General features: G+C 39.2%; 1 protein-coding gene across 1 annotated transcript in view; it reads left to right on the top strand.

Annotated features, from left to right (window-relative positions):
- Positions 1-21,943, top strand: part of shot (dystonin-like protein short stop) — a 1,739,701-nt gene that overhangs the window by 727,654 nt on the left and 990,104 nt on the right. Inside the window, exons 35-36 of the mRNA XM_090380932.1 lie at positions 1,713-2,171; positions 7,985-8,156. Of these exons, the coding sequence (XP_090237058.1) occupies positions 1,713-2,171; positions 7,985-8,156 (631 nt within the window). The remainder of the gene's footprint in view (positions 1-1,712; positions 2,172-7,984; positions 8,157-21,943) is intronic.

Below are 21,943 nucleotides of genomic sequence, written 5' to 3'. Positions count from 1 at the left end.
TTATGTTGACTATAAATCCATTATACAACAGATCTCTGAACAACAATGGAAAAGCATGTGGGAAAAACAAATGCATAATAAACTTTTTGAAATAAAACAAGATTCCAAAGAGTGGCAGTTCAGTCTGAGAGGAAATAGAAAAGATGAACTATACTAGCGAGATTGCGTATCAGTCACACATACCTCACTCACAGTTACCTATTAAGAAACGAAGATGCTGCACAATGCAGTAACTGTTCATGCCCACTCACTGTAAAGCACATCATCATAGAATGCCTACTATATCTAAGAGAGAACGAAAAACTGCTTTCTTGTTGCATTTCAGCAATTGCAATCAATTAACACTACAGAATGTTTTAGGAGATCATCAGAATATGGATAACATTTCTGTTTTCCTAAAATCAATTGATAAATACCACTTTGTGTGAAATCTTAGCAGTATAAAAACAAACAAGTAAGATATATTACATAGAAATCAGTGCATTATAGCCACAGTTGCTGATGGACCAACAAACTCAACAACAACCATCATAAGAATAGGGTCATTAGGGCCTTACTGGATAGGGCTGGGTCCCATTACAGCACCTCCGAGGATAGAAAAGAAGAAATCAAATGTGTCACAGCAGATCTCAGGAAATGTGGCTACCTCCCCAGGGTCTTAAATAAATATATCCGGGAAGCACGGCATGGATGTAGAGAGCTGTTTGCACCCATCGCCATCGCATACATTCCCTCCTACTATCCGGACTTACCCAAGCAAATTGCTTGGGTGTTACGCAATTGCCAGACATGCTTTGTACAGCTACTAGGGCGAAGGTTGTATAGTTGTGTCAAAGGTCAAGGATCCCATACCTATGGAATGCATAAGTGGGGTCGTATACGAGATAAAATGCCTGGATTGTGGGGAATGTTATGTTGGTGAAATAAAACACCGGTTTAAAGATTATGGATGAACAGAGTAATGAATACGATAAAGACTGCAGATAAAGACTATGAGAAATCTGCTGTGTCTGAGAATAAAGACTGCAGACTATGAGAAATCTGCTGTGGCCGAGAATTTTTGCAAATAGAACCATCAAATCTCTCCTGATGAAGCTGTTAACGTCTACCTTGTGCGCAGATATTGGGACCACAAGTGGCTTGAGAGCTTGTGAATTGCTCGTCTGAATGTAACACTATTAATAGAATCAGGGGAATCCGTATTCATCTCCTCTTCAAAGCTGTGGTTCTTGAACAGGATGAACTGTTCCACCTGGCATGGTTCCAGTGCACTTATGGGGAATACTGCCCATGCTCCTGTGGTAACGCGTGCAGTGAACCGTGATCCTGCTGATAATTAAGGATGTACTGCACATTAAGCCTTACTGTTGATAAAGGAGGTGGATGCCTCTAAAAGCTACAGTTGTGTTTTATTGCTTTTATTCCATGATCTCTATTGTGTTTCAATGTATTGTATATTCCATATGTTATTTTATTGTACAGACAGTGTATCTTATTTTATTATCAGCTTAATTTTAATACAGTTTCCATTGTACTATTTTATTTTAATAAAAGTTTATAACAGTTGGTGTAGTATTATTGCAGTCACTATAAACTAAGATATATTAATATTTATATTTTTGACAACCTAACTAATATTAAGGTGATTATTCAATGTATTATATTCAGAACTAAACCATTATACTCTTTTAATAATATAATTCTCCTTATAGGTTTCAACAACACTGGGAACCTTTGAAACAATGGCCATTCGGTTTGAAGAGTGGATAGTTACTCTGTTTGAAAAAATACATGGATATGATATTTCTAAAATTGAAACTGAGGAATATAGATCTCTAATTGAAGATGCCATGAATCAAAGAAATATCAGGAAGGATGACTTTGAAGACATGATTAGAATAGGTAAGAATCTGGCTAGTAAAAGGGATGTGACTGATACTATAGTGATAAAAGAAAAACTCAGAGTACTTGACCAGCAGTGGAAAGAACTTGGTGATGCAATTACCAATAAGCAAAGACAAAGCAAATTTCTTTCTGAACAGCTGTCTGCATATGAATTTCTCAGGGCAAAAGTCTTAGAGTGGCTTACCAGTATGGAAAAGAAAGTTGACAGTTTGGAAACTGTGGGAATAGATAAAGAATTACTCAGACGACAATCTTTAGAGATTAAGGTAAGTGCATTTTTTTAAATATTTTTATATAATTAGAACAGTAATCCCCATTATAATCTAGTTTGATTAATTCTGATTTATTATAGCGTGCAATATTTGATATCCTCCCTCAGATTTCTGGCGAGAGTTTATCAAATTAAATTGAACTAGCTAGAAGGTTTAAGAATTTAAAGATGTGATATGGAAGTTTGTTGACAATAAAGGTTTGTCCACAACCCTTTGTGGTGCCTCCGTAGCCAGGTGGGAAGGAGCAGCAGTGCGTAGCACACGCTTCTTGATTAGACCAGGGTTCGACCCCATCACCGCCAAATATGGAGGATGCGGAAAGGTCAAGGAATGACCACCGCATATTCTCGGAGCAATATGGCCTTAGTTGCTAATGTTCCTAAAAACCAAGTAATAACAACAACAACAGCAACCCTTTGTTACAAAACTAAACCATTATTGTGTGATACATGATGCAAACCAGAAACCATGTATTATGTAGAGGACAACTTATAAGATGACCTGTAGGAATTCCCTGGTAGAATTAGAACGAAGAGTTAACAAAATCCTGAAGGGTTGGCTGAATGCCAGGAAGATCTCCAAGGACACCTACTGGACATTGCATGCAGTGTGATTCCAGTTGCCTAGATTTTATGCAAAACTTCATATGGTGAGAAGCCCTCTTAGACTAATTGTGTCATTTGTGGCAGCCCTATGCATGCACTAACAAAATTGATATCTCCTGTTGTAGATCAAACTTTACCATCAAAGACACTAGATACTTTGTTGAATTTGTACATGCTCAGGTAATTGAAGACTGTGAGGCTATGGTGTCATTTGATGTGGTGTCCTTCTTCACATGCATCCTCATTGAGCATAGCGTGAAGTATGTATGTCATCGGAGAATTTGGTTTGGTTTTTTTTTTTTAGGAGCATTAGCAACTAAGGCCATATTGCTCCGAGGATATGCGGTGGTCATTCCCTGACCTTTCCGCATCCTCCGTATTTGGTGGTCACGGGCTCGACCCCGGTCTAATCAAGAAGCGTGTGCTACGCACTGCTGCTCTTCATCGGAGAAGGATGATGTATGGACAGTATTTGTGGTGCTGTCAAATTATGCTTTTCTAGTTCTACCATGTATATCAAAGAACTATTTAAATGCACAAGGCATAATATGGGTTTAAATTAACTATATAATATCAGTGTAGCTACACCATGGTTTACCCATAAATTTAACTACGTGCATAGTGTAAAGACATCGTTTAATTTTATCTCATATTGTGGCTACCTTCACAATGAGATACTAGGTATTGCACTACTTCGAATAAATAATGCTTCTCTGGTAGAGGAGGCTACTATTATTTATTCTCAGTGGGCACCACTACCCAGACGCATTTTGAAGCTTGTTTGCTTACTCATCAGTGGGTGGGCACGTACCCTGATAATGCAAACATGCCATCACAGTTGTGAAGTTAATTCCACAATGAGAAATGCCAAATGATGAATAGAATGATACTGCATTTAGTCTTTTAAATACCTTGTGCATTTAGTCTTTAAACATGTCTGGGTGGTGGTGCCCACTGTTAGGATCCCACTGCTGGGTCCCACTGCAGAACTTCGTAGGATAGCATAGATTGGAGTAGATTAAACATATTATAGTGGCTCTCCGAAAATGTGATTACCAGTAGAAGATTTTGGACAAACATATTCGTGAAGTAGGACACTGGTGAAGAGAGGCATTCTCACTGCCACTGCATATATTCCCTACGATCTGGGCTTAATAGAGCAGATCTCTAAAATTTTATGGACTCCTCAGATGTGCAGCTATCAGGGCAGAGACTGCACACAGTTGTGCCAAAGGTAAAAGATCCTATACCTATCAAAGGTACAAGTGGAATTCTATATGAGATAAAATGTGTAGATTGTGGAGAGTGTTATTTTGTTGAGACAGAACGTAGGTTTAAAGATCATATGGGGAAACATGCCAGTGCAATAGCGACTGCAGAGTGTGGAAAATCTGCTGTGGCTGATGTTCTCCAGGTGACAATGTCATTGTTGATCATTTGCATAGGTATTTGAACCAGAAATGGCTGGAGAGCTTGTGGATTTGTTCTTCAAAACATAATACCATCAATAAAGATAGGGGAAGCTGTATTCATCCTCTCTTTGAAATCGTAATTCTTGGATGGGATGAATGGTTTCAGGGGGATCCTCCAATTGCACATCTGCCAGAAACTTGGCAGATGTGCAATTGAAGAAGCCAGTACTCTTCAGATGCAATGGTTTTCGTTGCCAACGCCCAGATTTTCAATCTGTAGGTGATGACTGGCTGCAGAAACCAGTATATGTATTGGAGCGTGTACTCAGGCTCTGTGACATGAAGGATGTGTTGTTTGGCAAGCCATCAGGATATTCAGGCCTGGTTGTGAATGTCTGCAACATGGTGTTTCAAACTGAGTTTGGCGTCGAAGATAATGCCAAGATCTCCATGCTTGGGTGATGGGGTTCCATGGATTTCCAGGTTTGGTTGCGTTCGGTTTGGTTTAAGTGAAACCACCATTTGTGCAGATTTGTTTGGATTTATCTTAAGAGAAAACTGTGCTATGTATGTAATCAGATTCTTAAGGCTGTTAGTGATGGTTTCGGAAGCAGAATCAGGTCAGCGGTCCTGTTGATCCGATAGAGGAGCTTCAAGTTGTTTGCATAACTGGTAAATTCTGTTTGCTGGCATAGGAATGGGTGGATGGCAGCCGTAAAGAGGAGCCCCGAAAGAACTCCACCCTGGAGGACCCCTACACAAACTTTCCTTGTGAATGATTTTTTTTATTCACAGTCAGATGAAGGACCTTGGTTGTAAATAACGACTTCAAGGATTCCAGTTTATTACCTTTAATCTGGTATCCCTCCTTGCAAAGTTGCAGGAGGGGCTGGATGTCTATGCTGTCGGATGCTGACTGGATATCCAGATAAACAATTGCCATCTCAGCCCTATCGTGTAGAGCTCCCAGAATTGTGTTGGTGGTTGCCAGCAGGTTAGTAATGGTGGACCTGCGTTTCAAGGCATTGCGAATGAATGACGATTCACATGGCAGAACCTGGTTGGTTAGAATCGGAAGAAGGCACTTCTCCATGACTTTTAGGAGACATGAGGCTTTCATTATTGGCCTGAATGGTGAAACTGTGGTTGCTCCTTGTGTTTTGGGGATTGGCCAGACAATATATTGGTTCCACGCTATTGGCAAACTTTGCGTTGTGATGATTCCATTAAGGATTCCTAGGACTGCATCAATAATGAAAACAATAACTCTTTTAAGGATGAATTGTGGGACCCCATCATATCCGGTGCAAGACGTTGGTGGGATATCATTGATGGCCTGAATAAGCTCTCTTTTTGTAATGGTGATGGAAGCGAGGACATCTCACTGACAACTGTTGTGAATGCTCTTAAGGTCTGATGCTGACTTTGGCTTAAATCTTATGGTGTAGTCTAGCCATTCGATCGGATTAAGTTGTTGAGGGAATTCATCATGCCTTGCCTTAAACGGTGCCTTCCTGATCTTGATTGTTTAGTCAATGTAGGCTTTCATGGCTTTAGGTTTGCTTCTATTGAACTGGGCACGGGCTCTTTGAGTATGCAATCTTGTCTAGTGGATCTGATGTTGCTTTCCATTTTGCATGTAGCCTTTGTTTATTCTGAAATTCAAGGCTGAGCTGTGGGGGTCCACCACATTTTGCTCTGACACGAGATCGAAACTGTTTCTGATACTGCAGTTCGAGCAATAGACTGCAGGCAGCAAGTAAGAAAGTACAGCTCAAGCTGTGGGTGATATTGGTTTAAGGCTTCCCAAGAAAAAATTGATCCTGAGAAGCAACATTTCCATGTATTGAGGAGTGAAGGACTAATCACTGTCTTCTTAACTGGTGCCTGATGTAGCCAGGATGTCTTGGAAGTGATTGGAAGAATGAGGGCTACTGGTAGATCATCTGACATGAAGGCTGTTTCAGGCTGGCCATCAACGGTGAAGGTATTAGGTGTAACAGATTAGTGCCTCTGGTAGGGGAAAAATTCTGGAGGGTCAGACCTACTGTACCCAGATTAGAAGATAACATTCTGCAAAGACTGTGTTGGCCTGAGCTAATAATAAAGTCTCCACACACAAGTAATGTTTCTTTGGGGTGGCATTGATTAATGATCCATTTGGAGACCTCTTGTAAAGTGTTCTTAACGTGTGGGTGAGGAGATGTAGACTGTGCACATGTCACATCTGTGACCATGGATGCTGAGTGAGGCTCTTGCAGCTTCAAACAGTTCTGTTTTTAGAGTGGCTAAGATAGTAAGTGAGAATTTTTGTGTGTTGAAAAGAATGCCTACACCACCACTAGTCGTCCATTCCCTGGAGGCAAAAATGCCTGAGAAGCAAGCCGGTTGAGAAAATGCGAGGTCCTCTTCATTGGGAGACAGTGAATGTGTGTGAAGTTGAAGTGTAATAACATATTAAAGCTCAAAGGTTACTAGATAAACATTTAGTGAAATAAAACTTACATGAGCAATATTGTTCCATTTTTCATTGTTGTTTATAATTTTTCAATCAGAAAAATTATCCAATCTGAATTGTCTATTTCTTCAAGAAATTAAAGAAATATTTCACTCTGTGCAGATCGAAGTACTTACTTTTACGGGAAAGTGTAGGTTCTCACTTTCCTCCATTTCAGTTTACCTGACTACTGTGATTCTAAAAGAACAAAAAGACAACTTGGTTATTACTTTTCAAGTGAACCATTTCTATTTTTTTTTTTTTTTTTTTTTTTTTTTGGCTAATGCTATATAAGCTTGCTTTCTTACATTATGTGCCTATGCTGATGCTATTTCTATGTAAAAATATTTGCTGATGGTTTATTGGAAAACTGCTAGCTGGGGGATACTCAGGCTAATAGTTTAATAACTAGACACAATGAAATTGAGAGAAACCACAGTCCTGCTAGAAAATACAGTTGTCTGAGGAAAAGCCAGTTTATCTGCATGTCCAGATCACCAGGATAGATAATCCTGGTCATCATGTTTTCCACAAAGAAAAATGGGCCGCTAATTTTCTGTTGTGAGTTGGCACAAGAGATGTTAATTTTCAGCTAATCCTGTTTATGCTACATAGGTTTTTATGATATAGGTTTTTAGGGCCCCAATGTGTATATTATGGAACCTCACTTTACTACTGAAGTGAAATGCTGCTTTATCTCTCACACACACACACACACACACACACACACACACACACACACACACACACACACACACACACACACACACAGTACTGTGAAATTACATTGTTTATATATGTTTTTAAATATTTCAGTAATTAAATTTTGCATGGGAAAGTTCATTAGCTTGTGTTTCTATATATATATATATATAGTAATTATGGAAAACTTATGTAGCTTCTCAGCCCTGCACATTTTTACATAATGTATTAATTAACTCCAAACAAATGATGGCTATTTTTAGACTCATCTTTTTAAACCATCAAGAAGCAACTTTCACAGTTTTATGTTTGACCAGAAAAAATAAAAATAATAAAAATAATCAAAGAATATTCATCCATTGACATTTAAAGCTGCTGTGAACAGACAACACTAAATATGCTGTTTTGATGTTTTAGTATATTTTGTAATTGAGACAAAGCAAAAAAAGGGGGGGGGGGGGCTGTGGTTTATTTGAAACTCTGATGTAACAAGCTGTGTTATTTCAATATTGTGCTTTATCAATTTGTGATTAATTTCTAATTCTTATAAAATGATGATAATGTTCTTTTTTCTGTTTTCACTTTCTTAAGTCTCTGATTAAGGAACATGCTGATTACTCTCCATCTATTGATAAAGTAAACAGCCTTGGAAATAACTATGATTCCATGCTCCAGGGTGTAATTCCTTATCAGAGGCATGGGAGTCCAGTAAGAAAATCTCCAAATAGTCCTTCACGAACATCACCATCTCGTGATTATCCAGGTAATATTACATTTCAGTAATTATATATTTGAATTGCATTGTGAACTTAAAGAACATTTTTAATTAATTACCTATTATAAATAGGTAATTAGCAAATGAACTTAACATGAACAAACTAGCTCATGAACTTGGAAATAGCACATTTAGAATTTGTTATTTTCAATATATATTCTAAATTATGTATCTCTTGGTTTCTTTTTATTCAAAATTAATTTCATTTCAATGTAATCATACTTTTGTAATAGAATAACCTTTACTATTTTATGTTTGACATGTCAAGTGTTTTATTCTCACTGGAGGACACTGTCTTTAAATATTAGTTTTCTGTTTGCCTAATTTCTATTTCATTTTTTCATGGTCAGTACTGTGTTTGCTTACTGGTTGTGTAGTGTTGAGGCTACAGCCACTGAAATCAGACTCTTCTGGGTTGAGGGGGGGGGAGGTATTGAAACTCTATACTCATCCTCTGGAGTACTTTGTAACTTCCCCTTGACAAGATGGGGCATTGGCAGCTTAATTCCTGTTCTACTTTTCTCTGGTATTTTCATTTATTCTTCAATATGCAACTTTTGTTTAACTTTCTCTTTAAATTTTCATTTCATTTTGTGACTGCTTTAGCCAGTCATGGAGGCATATTGTCTCAGCTGCATTCTGGACTTTTCACTTCTGAAAAATTTCATTTCAGAAGTGAAATGAAATTTTCATTTTTGGAAACCATAAATGTGCAGAAAGACATACTACCATTTCACTGCCTTTTGATGCCCCTCGACGTGGGCACCTGTACGTGGTGAGGGGACCTCCCAGTGTTGCTGCTGGTTTTCCAGATTAGCATCACTGGGCTCTAATGCCCATACCTTGGTTCTTCCAGGGTTACATCGTTGGAATCCGGCGTGTGCAGCCGTGCACCGCGACCCATGGAATTTGGAAAGGGGGATCCTTGTGGTTAAGGGGCCCTGCCTTAATACACCACTTTGGCCCCTGCTTCAACAAGACGGGTGGTCCCCGGACCAGCCCGACTGGGATCAATTGGCGGGTGGTTCTTACTGCTATATTCAACTGCGTTCCAATAAGTCTCCCTCCCTTTGGTCCTGGGATGGGATCAAGGCTTATTGGAAACGTGGGTATGGTGCCTCTAAGCTAACTTGGCGTCCCATTCGTGTACACAGTACCTGCTAGTTCACGAGTGGGCGTCCCCTCGTAGGGCTCCGTGGTGGGTGAGGTACTTTATTTTAGGGCATCTGAAATTTTTATCTTACTCATATGAGTAATTTAAATTCTACTTCTTCTGGTGATAACACTGACAACACCTCTGTCAAAAGAGCCAGAACCGAGGATAAAACACCATCTGTAACACCGCTTTTCCTCATTCTCCATTCGTCTGGAGAGCAGTCAATTGGGAAAATGTCACCCTTCTTTATCCAGAAAGGATTAGAAGGGTTGGTAGGATCACCCAAATCTGTAAAACGACTGCGTTCTGGCGACCTTTTGGTCTAAGCTACAACTGTGAAATAGGCGGAAAAAATCCTGAAAGCCACATCAATAGGGGGAATACCTATCATCATAACCCCCCACAAAACTTTGAACTCTTCACGAGGAGTCATTTCAGAGTGAAGCGCCTCCGTAGCCAGGTGGGAAGGAGCAGCAGCAGGAGTGCATAGCACACGCTTCTTGATTAGACCGGGCTTCGAGCCCATCACCACCAAATACGGAGGATGCAGAAAGGTCAGGGAATGACCACCGCATATCCCGGAGCAATATGGCCTTAGTTGCTAATGCTCCTAAAAACCAAATAACATAACAAAACAAAAAACATTTCGGAGTGGGACCTTCTTCATGTTTCTGAAGAAGAGATCTGCTCTGAATTGAAAGAACAAGGAGTGACGGCTGTCAAAAGAATATCAATGAGAAAGGATGGGAATCTCGTCCCTTCCCGAGTTCTTATCCTCACGTTTAACACCCCATGGCCTCCAAGTTCCATCAAGGCAGGCTATCTAAACTGCCCAGTGAGGATTTATATCCCAAACCCACTGCAGTGTTTTAGATGCCAAAAATACGGCCACTCACAAACATCTTATCGTGGTAACCCTGCCTGTGCTCGATGTGGTGTTAAAGACCATGAGAGCAAGGAATGTTAAGCTTCAAAACTGACCTGTGTCAACTGCCAAGGAGAGCACCCCGCATACTCTAGAGCATGCCAAGCAGTGGAAGGATGAAAAAAAAATCCAAAAATTGAAAACAGAGCTGAATATCTCCTACCCAGAGGCCAGAAAACGTATCCAACCAATAAATAGCGGGAAACCTTCATATACTCAGAAGGTTTCTGCTAAGTGCACTATAGGGGCACAAACTGAGATGACTGTACAACCAAGAGAGTCATTCACTCCGATTGCACGCTATTTATTGAGTTCACAAAAGCCCACCAAAAAAAAACACAAGCTGCTGCCACTCCTATATCTGTACCTCCTAGTGCTCCACCACTATCAAAACCAAGTGGTAAAGAAGAGCAACCAATAATAACAGAAACAATCGATATAGAGGACAAGGAGGTCCCGGATGAGTCAGTCTTGGACCTCTTTGCGGAGGAAGAAATGGACACGGGACAGCGTCCATTCTTCCCCAAAAAAGATAAATTGAAGACTGACAAAAGTAAGCCCTCAGCACCTCGGAAGCCGCCTGATGGACCCACGAAGCCAAAATAATGGCTAAATTCCTACAATGGAATTGTCGTGGATTCCGGCGAAATACAGATGACATCAAGGCACTCCTGCAAAAGCAGAAGCCAGTTTGCTTTTGCTTGCAGGAGACTTATCTAAAGGCAAATGATAACCCCACCATGCATAACATAACATTTTTTTTCGTAAGGACAGAATTGCGGATGGTCCTGCTCATGGAGGAGTGGCTATCCTTGTGGGCAACAAGACCCCAGTTCAGCCCATGCTAATTACACCTAGCATAGAGGCTGTTGCAATTTGCCTTACAGTGTTTTTTTTATTAACTGTGTGCTCTATTTATTTGCCACCTGGGACTGATATCTTCCAGAAAGATCTTGATGATCTTGTAACGCAGTTGCTTCCCCCTTTCTTACTTCTCGGGGATTTTAATGGACATAATACCCTGTGGAGTAGTGCTAACATCAACGGAAGGGGACGAGTCATAGAGTGTATGCTAAATAACAATGACCTTTCCTTTTTAAATACTGGAACAATCACCTTCTTCCACATGCCTACCCGTACTTGTTCTGCTATTGATCTCTCTATCTGCTCCCCCTCTCTACTCCCTTCACTCACTTGGGAAGTGGAGGAGAACCCATACGGAAGTGATCACTTCCCTGTGATAACCTCGTTACACAGTGGGAGACCGTGTCTTCCTTTCAGGTTACCACGGTGGAAGATTGATCAGGCTGACTGGACTGCCTTCCAACATCAGGAAAATTTTGACCACAGTACCGTCAGTCAGGAGCCCATCAATGATGCAGTAACGTACATCACAGAAATTATCATCCAAGCAGCTGCGAATGCTGTTCCAAAAACATCTGCCCGGCTTCCAGCATTTCCCAAACCTTGGTGAAATTCACAATGCACAACAGCAGAAAAGGCTCAAAACCAAGCGTGGTGGGTATTCCGCCGATATCCTACCACAACCAACCTTATAGCCTTTAAACACGCACCAGCCAAAGCACGCTATATCCGCCGTCAGAGTCAAAAGGAATCGTGGATCCATTTTACTTCATCAATTACTCAGTCCACTAGTACTAATTTGGTCTGGGATAAAATCCGGAAAATGAAGGGAAAATATACATCCCACCCTTCTTCAATCCTAGATTATAATGGATGCACTATTACAGAGCCAACTGCAATAGCCAATTCCCTTGGGGAAACATTCTCTCACATCTCTGCAACATGTTCGTATTCCCCAGAGTTCCTGGTCCTGATACATAAAATCGAAAAACAAGCACTTAATTTTAAGTCTAAGAGCATCTATCCCTACAACGGGTCCTTCACTATACAGGAACTGAAAAGAGCTCGTACTCTTTCCAAAGCAAGTGCTGTTGGACCAGATGGCATCCATTATGAAATGATTAAGCATCTTTCACCAAAATCTATGGATTATCTACTCCTTCTATATAACAGAATCTTTATTGAAGGCCAGTTTCCGGATTCCTGGCGCAAGGCAACCATCCTTGCCTTTGCTAAGCCAGGAAAGGATCCAAAAGTCACTAGAAATTATCGTCCTATTGTTCTGACTAGCTGTCTGTGCAAAATCCTCGAGAGAATGGTTAATTTTCGTTTAATATGGTATTTAGAATCAAATGAGTTTCTCTCCAATATCCAGTGCGGCTTCCGAAGGAACCGGTCCACTTTGGACCACTTATTAGACTGGAAACATCCATTTGGGATGCTTTCCTAAAACGCGAACACTTGGTGTCAGTGTTCTTTGATATGGAGAAAGCGTATGACACAACTTGGAGATTTGGCATCTTAAAAGATCTACATAGCCTTGGTCTTGGGGGGCAACTCCCCATTTTTATTAAAAACTTTCTAGCCAATCGATCTTTCCAAGTTCGTGTGGGATCCTCACTCTCTTGTTCCTTTAGCCAAGAGGAGGGAGTACCACAAGGATCAGTTTTAAGTGTCACACTTTTTGCCATCAGTGTAAATTCCATCACAGAACAACTTCCTCGAACCATAAACAGTGCTCTCTATGTTGATGACTTTAGCATATTTTGTCAGTCATGCAACATGAGGGTTATTGAAAGACAACTGCAAAAAATCATTGATCGCCTTAATTGCTGGGCACTTGCTAATGGCTTCAGGTTCTCGCCGGAGAAGACCGTTTGCGTACATTTTTGTCGTAAGCATAATCTTCATCCTGAACCTGAATTAAGGCTCGGACAAAATGCTATTCCAGTAGCAGCGGACACAAAATTCTTGGGACTCGTATTTGATAGAAAGCTGACCTTTCTGGATCACATCCATCAACTACGCACAAAGTGCCCAAGAGGGCTGAATATTCTGTGTTCTCTTTCTTCTACATCTTGGGGTGCGGATCGATGCACCCTACTACGCATCTACCGTGCACCTGTACGATCCAGACTAGATTACTGGTCCCTGGTATACAATTTGGCCAGAGACAGTGTACTTCATTGGCTGGATCCTGTCCATCATCTGGCTATCCGTACCGCTATTGGAGCATATCGAACATCTCCTGCCCAGAGCTTATACGTCGAAGCAAATGAACCGCCGTTATCACTTCGACGTAAGCAGTTGTCTCTAAAGTATGCTTTAAAACTGAAATCCCTGCCAGACCATCCTACATGGCCATTCGTTTTTGAGCCATGATGGAAAAATTTGTATAATACCCGTAAGACTGCCAATCGCCCTTTTGGTATTCGTCTCCAAGAGCTACTCAAAGAACTTAATATCAAGGTAGACAAGGTTGCCCAAACACCAAAGCAACCCCTTCCACCCTGGCATACTCATGTCCTGGCATGTGACTTGTCCCTTGGAAATTTGGGAAAGTCGAACACTCCATCATCATCGGTCTACCTCCAGCTTTATTCAACACACCGAGCTGAACATTCTGACTTCGCGCCAGTTTACACAGACGGTTCGAAGTCGGAATCATATGTGGGATCTGCTGCTGTCTTTACAGACACCACCATCGGAGCAGATTCCCTCTGAATGCAGCATATTTACTGCAGAGCTGCATGCTATAGAGTTAGCCTTGATCACATTAGTAAATGCCAATACCAACGGTTCATTTTATATTCCGACTCTCTCAGTGTGTTACAGGCTTTAATATCTGTGAGATATAACCCTTATCTGGTTCTGTCTTGTATTCAGCAGAAGATTCACTTTCTCCATGAACGTGAATATGATATCCACTTCTGCTGGATTCCTAGCCACATTGGGATTAGGGGAAATGATTTGGCTGACACTGCAGCCAAATCAGCAATTTCCAATAATAATCGCTGCCTGTCAGTCCCCTATACAAACTGCAGGCAAATAATACACCAGAAGATACACTCCCAATGGCAGGATTCATGGAATAGACAGACTGTGAATAAATTAAAACATATAAAGCCTGTAATTGAACCGTGGCAGTCTAGTCTGTGCAGGAATCGTAAGGAGGAAGTTGTTCTAGCCCGGACCCCCATAGGACATAGTCATTTTACTCATTCGTTTTTGCTGAGGGCTGATGACCCTCCTATGTGTGTGTGTCCTGTGGCACAATTTTATCAATCAGACACATTTTAGTTGATTGTCCAGATTTTAGCAATATCCGTTTTACCGCTTTTAATCATCTGACTGAGCCGTATACACTCAATCAGATTTTATCCGACAATGACAATGTGTCTGCTGTTTTTAGCTTTTTTAAATTAATAAAGGTTTTTACTCGTATTTAAAATTTATATGTTATTGTTATTTCTTTTATTGATTTATCTTTTTTATATATTTGTTATTATATATCTGGACATGGTGGCCTAACTAATTAGGTCACGAGGTTAAATTTTTATATATTACCTGGTCTTGGCGCATTATAGCCTTAGTTGCTAATGTGCCAATAAAAACCAAACCAAACCAGACCAAGCCTTTTGATGTTTACCTTCTTTTCCTCTTTATTTATTTTTCCTATATAAGTAGGCTTTTTCTTACTATTCTAAAATTTTTAAAGTCATACTTCATGCTTCATTGATGTTGATAAGAAAATAGTATATATTTAAGAAAATAGCAAAAATAAGTTCATAAACCTAATTTTCTCATTGCTGTGTACATAAATAGGCTGTGCCCTATTTTCACAATGTTTTATATCTCTTATAGCATAAGGCGTTATGCCCTAAATTTACATGGTTTTTTTAGTCTCCTCTACCATCTTGCATCTCACATGACGTAGATATATCATGTACTGGATGGTTTAGATTTTTCTGGTATTATCTACTTACCCACTGATGAGACCCAATGTTGAAACTGTGGTTTGAGACCTGTTTTCTGTCTCCATGGTCGGAGAAAAACTGAGATCATTCGAGTCTGCTCTCTTCTATTTCATGCCATGTTTTCTTTTATCACGACTGTCTCTTCTTTCCTGTCTTCAAACTTTGCTTTTGCCTACTATCAGAGGCCTTTTGAGATTTGGTGGGTTTTTTTATCCCAAAATTAAAATGGCAATAGTAAACATGTCACTCTGAAGATTAATAGACTTGGGACTTTTTTGTTTCGTGGCATGTTTTCTCATGTCATGTCTATATCCTCTTTGCCCTCTTTAAACTACTATCTACCACCTACTTACATCTACCTTCTGTAAATATCAAACTAGTTTGCTCATTGCTATGAATATAAATAGGTTATGTGCATTATAGCCACAGTAGCTTATGCCATCAAACCCCCATAACAACATAAATAGGTTATATAAATCAATTTATTAAAGAAGCTGAGAACCTATGTGATCTTCTTTTCCTATCAATGTTAATAAATTAAGATAAGTGTATCATTCAGTGTTAGTTTACTGGTAATACTCAAGGAGACGTTTATAAATGTTCTAATTTGGTAATTCTTGGGTTTTATAGATTTTTTGTCATATATGAAGTTTAGAGTAAAATCTCTCATAATCATTATTAACCACCTTAATTTCCTGCTGCTTTTTTTTGTAATTTGTTTACTCCTTTATATGCATGATTATTTAAATGTATACATAAATCTTTAATATTTTGTTGTTCTAGTGTTTCATTATTTATATTATAATTATGTATTATTATATTTTTATGTTAATCTGTATATAAGAGATTTTTTTGAAAGTTAATTTTAAATTGATTGACATTTCAGTACCTTAGAATTAGTTGCATGCTTACTTTGAATTGTGTACAATCATTTGAGTAGATTGTTCTAATGTTTTTACAGAAGTTAGGTATGCTATAGCCAACTGGTTATAATGGATTTTCAGTTTTGGTTTAATTCATTTAGCCATTCCGCTCTAATGAGACCATGAAACTTCAGGTTCCTTAATAGTAAAGTCCTGGGTATGTGAATCAAAAACTTCCAATGAATCTATATACAAGATGCTCATATATATAATTGCTTCTGTTATTTTTACTGAATTTTCCGTATAATTTTGATATTGCACGTGACTGTTATTTAGCAGTTTTTGGACACAAGGTCTGATTATCAGGTTCATGGACTCAAATGTACTTGAGGAAAATGGAATGCCAAAGAATATATGGGCATCTTATCAATGAGACATAGTTGGCAATAATTGCATGTTGGCCTATGGTGCAAAGCCATAATCTTAGCCCAGTTATAAGTGATTTGTTTTTTTTTTTTTTTTGTTTTTTTACAGGCTACTTATTTTTGAATTATATTATAAATTTCTATTATATAAATACAGCAACATGTTTATGCCAAATTATTTTTGAAATCTGGCATAAACACATTGTTGTTTTTATATTAAGTGTGATAGTACAGAAACCTCTTAAAATTTAAAATCTACATTTGCAAATAAATCTCTAAGCCAACTAAGTATGAAAGCCTGGTCATACCAAACACCATATTTGTAGAGTTGGTATGAAACATCATGCATGTTGCCATTCATCTTATTGAGTGCTACAAAATGTATTCCTCGTGGATTTCTGTAGTGAGTCAATGTAAGTTGTGTATTTCTGGAATGAACTGACTACCTTTGTGGCAGATTGATATTAATGTGAAGTCTGTGATCTTTCCTCTGAGCCATCTTTGGTTGTTATGGTCAATCAAAGGAATTTCTGAAAAAATACTGCTAGTAGTCTTTGTTTGTTGCTTCATTTTCAGAAACTTGATTGATGTCAATACTGGCACAAAGTCCCATTAGTCATTAATTGCTTTAGGCTATTTGAGATTTTTGGCTTTTCTTTATTTATTTTCCTGACAACAAATGAGATGTGTTTCTCTTATCAGTAAGCAGGAAACCCATAGTGCTATGACCCCTTACCCCCACAACTTTTTAAAGTAGTTCCTTGGCTCATTTCTTAAACACTACTAATTTTATCTAGTACAATTCAGCAGGTCTTTTACAGACCTTATGCCTTGGTATTAGTAACCTCATTAGATGTTTCTGTTAATTATTTAGAATGTGATCTGCCAAGGAACACTGGTAGTTGCAAAAAAAATAAAAAGACATCTACTAGCTGAAAGTATTTTTACCTGATGTTATTTTTAGAATTATCAATAGATTGGATGCCATTACCAAATTATTATTAACATTTTGGTCAGATGCCCCAGAACAGTTTTGATGCAAAACCCTAATTCCTTCAAGATTTCACCAGATTAGGCTCGTGCACGATGGCTAAGTGTGATAGTAGAAAGCACATATATATTTGAGTAAAACATGGTTCAAGCCTGCATCACTAAATATTCTTAACGAAGTATTCATTGCTGAAATGGTTATTGTAAACTCTTCTGACCAAGCGGTCATGATGACTACTTGGTCAGACAGACCTTGTGTTATGTATTCACCTCCTGAAACAGGTTAATTTTAATTTTATATTTTAAATTCTTAAATCACCCAAATTAAGAATTTAAAATTAATTTTAAGGTTAAGAATTATTATTTTTTTAAATTTTAAGTAGGATAAATTTTAATATTAAATCCCACAATTTAAAATTCAGAGTTCTCAAAAAATGTGCAAAATATGAAATGTTTGCCGACCTTTCTAAAACAGGACATGATCTAGGAAAGGAGAATGCCTTTGTGTGTGCTAGGTATCTAAAGTGTCAAGAAATTAGCCGCCAACTCAGCATTCTTATGGGTAGGAGAGCTTGAGGTGTAGGGTAAATGCCCTTGAAGAAATTAATTTGAGGAGCCTATCAACCTCTCAGCTGCCCAGCTCAACGACAGAGCTCACTCCTGTACATCAGGCAAAACAGAGGCAATCTCCAAGGCTGAATGCATTGGTCCCAAAGGAACTAGTTATTGTTGGTGATTCTATTGTCAGGGAGATGGAGAATATACTATGCAAGAAGGATAGGTGGAAGGTATGTCTGCCAGGAGCAAAAGTTGATGACGTTGTAGAATAGATATCATCTTTTAAGAGAACAAAAGATGATGTTATTGTACATGTTGGAACTAGTGACATTAAGAGTAAGCGATCTGCAGATTTACACAAGTACAGGTTAAATATTAGGCGCCTCGTAGCCAGGTGGGAAGGAGCAGCAGTGCGTAGCACACGCTTCTTGATTATACCGGAGTTCGAGCCCGTCACCACCAAATACGGAGGATGCGGAAAGGTCAGGGAATGACCACCGCATATCCCGGAGCAATATGGCCTTAGTTGCTAATGCTCCTAAAACCCAAATAACAAACAAACAACAACAACAGGTCAATGTTGAAAAAAAGTCGCGAGTTAGGGTTGAATGTGAAAGTGTCTGCAATTCTGCCCAGACACGATAGGAGGGAGTATATGATGAGAGCCTTGTCGATAAATTCGACCCTGGAGAGATTGTGCAAGGCTCAAGGTGTAAATTTTTTTTCAGCCTGGTCTGTGCTTGTTGACAGGAGAAACTGCTTCTACAGGGATGGGATACACTTAAACAGAAAGGGTTCAAGAATATTTGCTGATTCTGTCAAAGCAGTGTTAGGTGGGTCGGAAAACTGCTAGCATGGGGAGATACACAGACTAAAAGGTTAACAGTGGCCGCAGGCAGAGGAAAAAGGAATTCTTGAACTGCTTCTATTAGAATGGGCAGCAACCTGGAAAGCAAGGTAATGGAGATTTCCAGGAGTCATAGTAGAACAAGTAAATACACGGGCTGAGTTAGGGTAACCAAGAGTAGGAACAGGTGCATGTATACATGCATGTACACCAATGCTAGGAGTATAGTTAATAAATTTGATGAGCTTGAAGTGCTAGTCAAGACATCAAAGGCAGATATTGTTGGTATATCAGAGATGTGGTGTCACACAGATGTAAGCAGTGCAGAAATGGAATTTGGGGAGTACAATGTGTACAGGAAGGATAGACAGGACAGGAAGGGAGGAGGGATTAGGCTGTTAGTTAAGAAACATATAAAATCTAAGGAAGTGCATCCAATTCGATAAATCATTGATTGGACACCATGGGCCTTCCTGGCTATCTGTTTACACTGGTCAGAAATCTTTGTATGTAACTCCCTGTATTGTTAATCCCAGATCCCTTACCTCCCCCACTGTTTTTAATTCTTCCCCACTAAGTGTATAATATATTTAGGGATTGCTGTTCCCCAAGTGTTAAGATCTTGCATTAAAACATAGTCACTTTTCTTCTGACCATCTTTGAAGTCTGTTCAAGTCATCCTGAAGGAGTACTGCTTGGCACTGATCATTAATGGTCTGCCAAAATTTACATCTGCAAATTTTGAAATAATGCCTTCTATCCCTTCATCGATGTCATTTATGAAAATGAGAAAAAACAGTGGTCCAAGAACCAATCCTTGAGGTATTGCACTCCTGATGTTACACCAATCTGAAGAATATCCATTAATCACAATCTTCTGCCTTCTGTCTTGCAGCCACCCAGCAGTCTGTCTTAGAATCTTTCCAGTAGACCCCACCTGTTCAAGTTTATACAGTAACCTCTCATGAGGGACCGAGTCAAATGCTTTACTAAAATCCAGCTAAACTATGTGTGTCAACACATAGTTTAGTTGGATTTAGAGAACAATGTGTTCTCTAAATCCAGCTCACGAGTACCTACGTGAAAATTGCTTATAAGTTAGTTAAATGTTATTTTCCCTTAACAAATGCATGTTGTGTCTTTAAAATCTATATCTATCTAAATGTCCCTGGATTGATATTTTTGATTACTGAAATCAGACTATGCAATCTGCAGTTACCAATTTAGCTATTAGAACCACTTTTATGTATTGGTGATATATCAGCACTTCTCTAATCCAAAGGAATCTCCCGAGTCCAAGGGTGCCCTCATAATTAACCTCAATGGTTCAATACACTTCTTCGTGCTCTCCTTCAAAACTAGAGAGTATATGCCATCAACTCTGGGAGCCTTACTTGCCTCTATGCTAAAAAGTTTTTATAGCAATAAACTCGAGCCCGTCACCACCAAATACAGAGGATGCGGAAAGGTCAAGGAATGACCACCGCATATCCCGGAGCAATATGGCCCTAGTTGCTAGTGCTCCTAAAAACCAATAAACAAACATAGCAATAAACAGTCATCTGTAATTACGACATCACTAATTTCATAAGGCTCGGTCTGACTTGCACAGCCTACTCTTAGTATGAAAGGGCTTTTGTCAGTAAAGACCAATACAAAGTACTTATTGAATTCATCCACAACATCAGCTTTCCATGCACCCAGTGTACAAGGGTCCAATGTGATTAGCTTTGTTCTTCATTGTATTGTCACCATTCTTTGCTCTCTCTTAGCCAATGCTTTCTCATATGCAGTCTTGGCCTATTCCATAATTCAAATGTATTCGCTATTCCTCCCTCGGCAATCTGCCCAATCCACGGAAGCCATAATGCACCTGAAACTATCAAAGTTTCCTCTTGTGAAATTAAAAGCTGTGCCTTTACCTTTAACTGCTGCAACATCTTTTTTCATCTTCCAACTGATGATTGCATAGTCACTTCCTGACAATGGTTCCTGTACTTTAAGCCCAGTGATGTCATCTGATTCAAGAATATTCTCACCGCTAGTACCTTCTCTAACGTGCTGGTACAAATAATAATCATCTAGTTTATTTAAAATAGTTTTTTCCCATCCTGAGTTACCCCTCCTACTTATCCATCCGGGGCAGATTAAAGTCACCCATGATGAGACAATTACACTTGCTTGCTGATTCTATCTGCATATAAAGTCTCTTGTTATATTCTTCACAATCTTTTCATTGTTCCTTTGCTTCCGACTAATTCACACCACACAGATTCTGTGCTGGCAGTTGTAACTTCAGACTCAGTAAAAGATTTTTTTGCACTGTCTACTTTTGATAAGAATTGTGTCTTTCCTAAATACATTATACATACCATAGTGGAACTTGTCTTCACCAATTTCCAGGTGGCATCATGTTTCTGTTAGCCCTATTATATGGACAATAGTCCTAATCTTCAGATGGCAGATGACTTTCATCAACCGGTGAAATACCACCACTTTGCTTATTGGAGGCTTGAAGTGGTGAAACCCATGTTTAGTCTCTAGAGCAAAGTTTCCGGCATCCCCCATACTTCTCCTTCAACCCATGCACGGTACTAAGTACTATAGGTTTTGATACCTTTCGTGTTTGGGGTTTTCATAAAAAAAAAAAAAAAAATCAGGAGTTCAAATTCAGCCATTTTATTGACAACAACTTTTGACATTAACGCAGACAATTAACAAGTTGAGACTAAGAAATCTGTTATAGTTAATAATACCCTGACACACCCCTTGAAGTTTGTTTGGTTTGTATCTTAGGTTTGTATCCCAAGCTTTGTCTTGCCCCTCATTTGAAACATTGTTTCCCTCAGAACATCTTATCGACATCAGCTGTTTTGGCAACAAACAGCAATTCATGAGGTTAGTGCAAGCATTAGTTTGACCCATATCAGATAAATACAGATCTGAATTAGACTTCTCCACCCTAATTAGCAGTTTCCCCTGAACCCTTAGAGTATCCTTGATGATACTGGCAAAAATCCTTGTAACACCTTTAGTAGCCTTTCTTGGTAAAAGTGGCCCTTTGTTCCCCTCACCGGTCTCGTTGCCTTTCTCTGTATGTTCCGGCTGCTCTACATCCTTCCTGGGGTGAGGCCTCCGGGCCTGTATGCAGTGCTCAGGGTGTGGGCTGA

The sequence above is a fragment of the Mastigoproctus giganteus genome, chromosome 9 (genome assembly GCF_048544385.1).
Source record: "Mastigoproctus giganteus isolate SK-2022 chromosome 9, ASM4854438v1, whole genome shotgun sequence".
Classification (NCBI taxonomy): domain Eukaryota; kingdom Metazoa; phylum Arthropoda; class Arachnida; order Uropygi; family Thelyphonidae; genus Mastigoproctus; species Mastigoproctus giganteus.
This window is presented reverse-complemented; position numbering and strand designations above follow the sequence as displayed.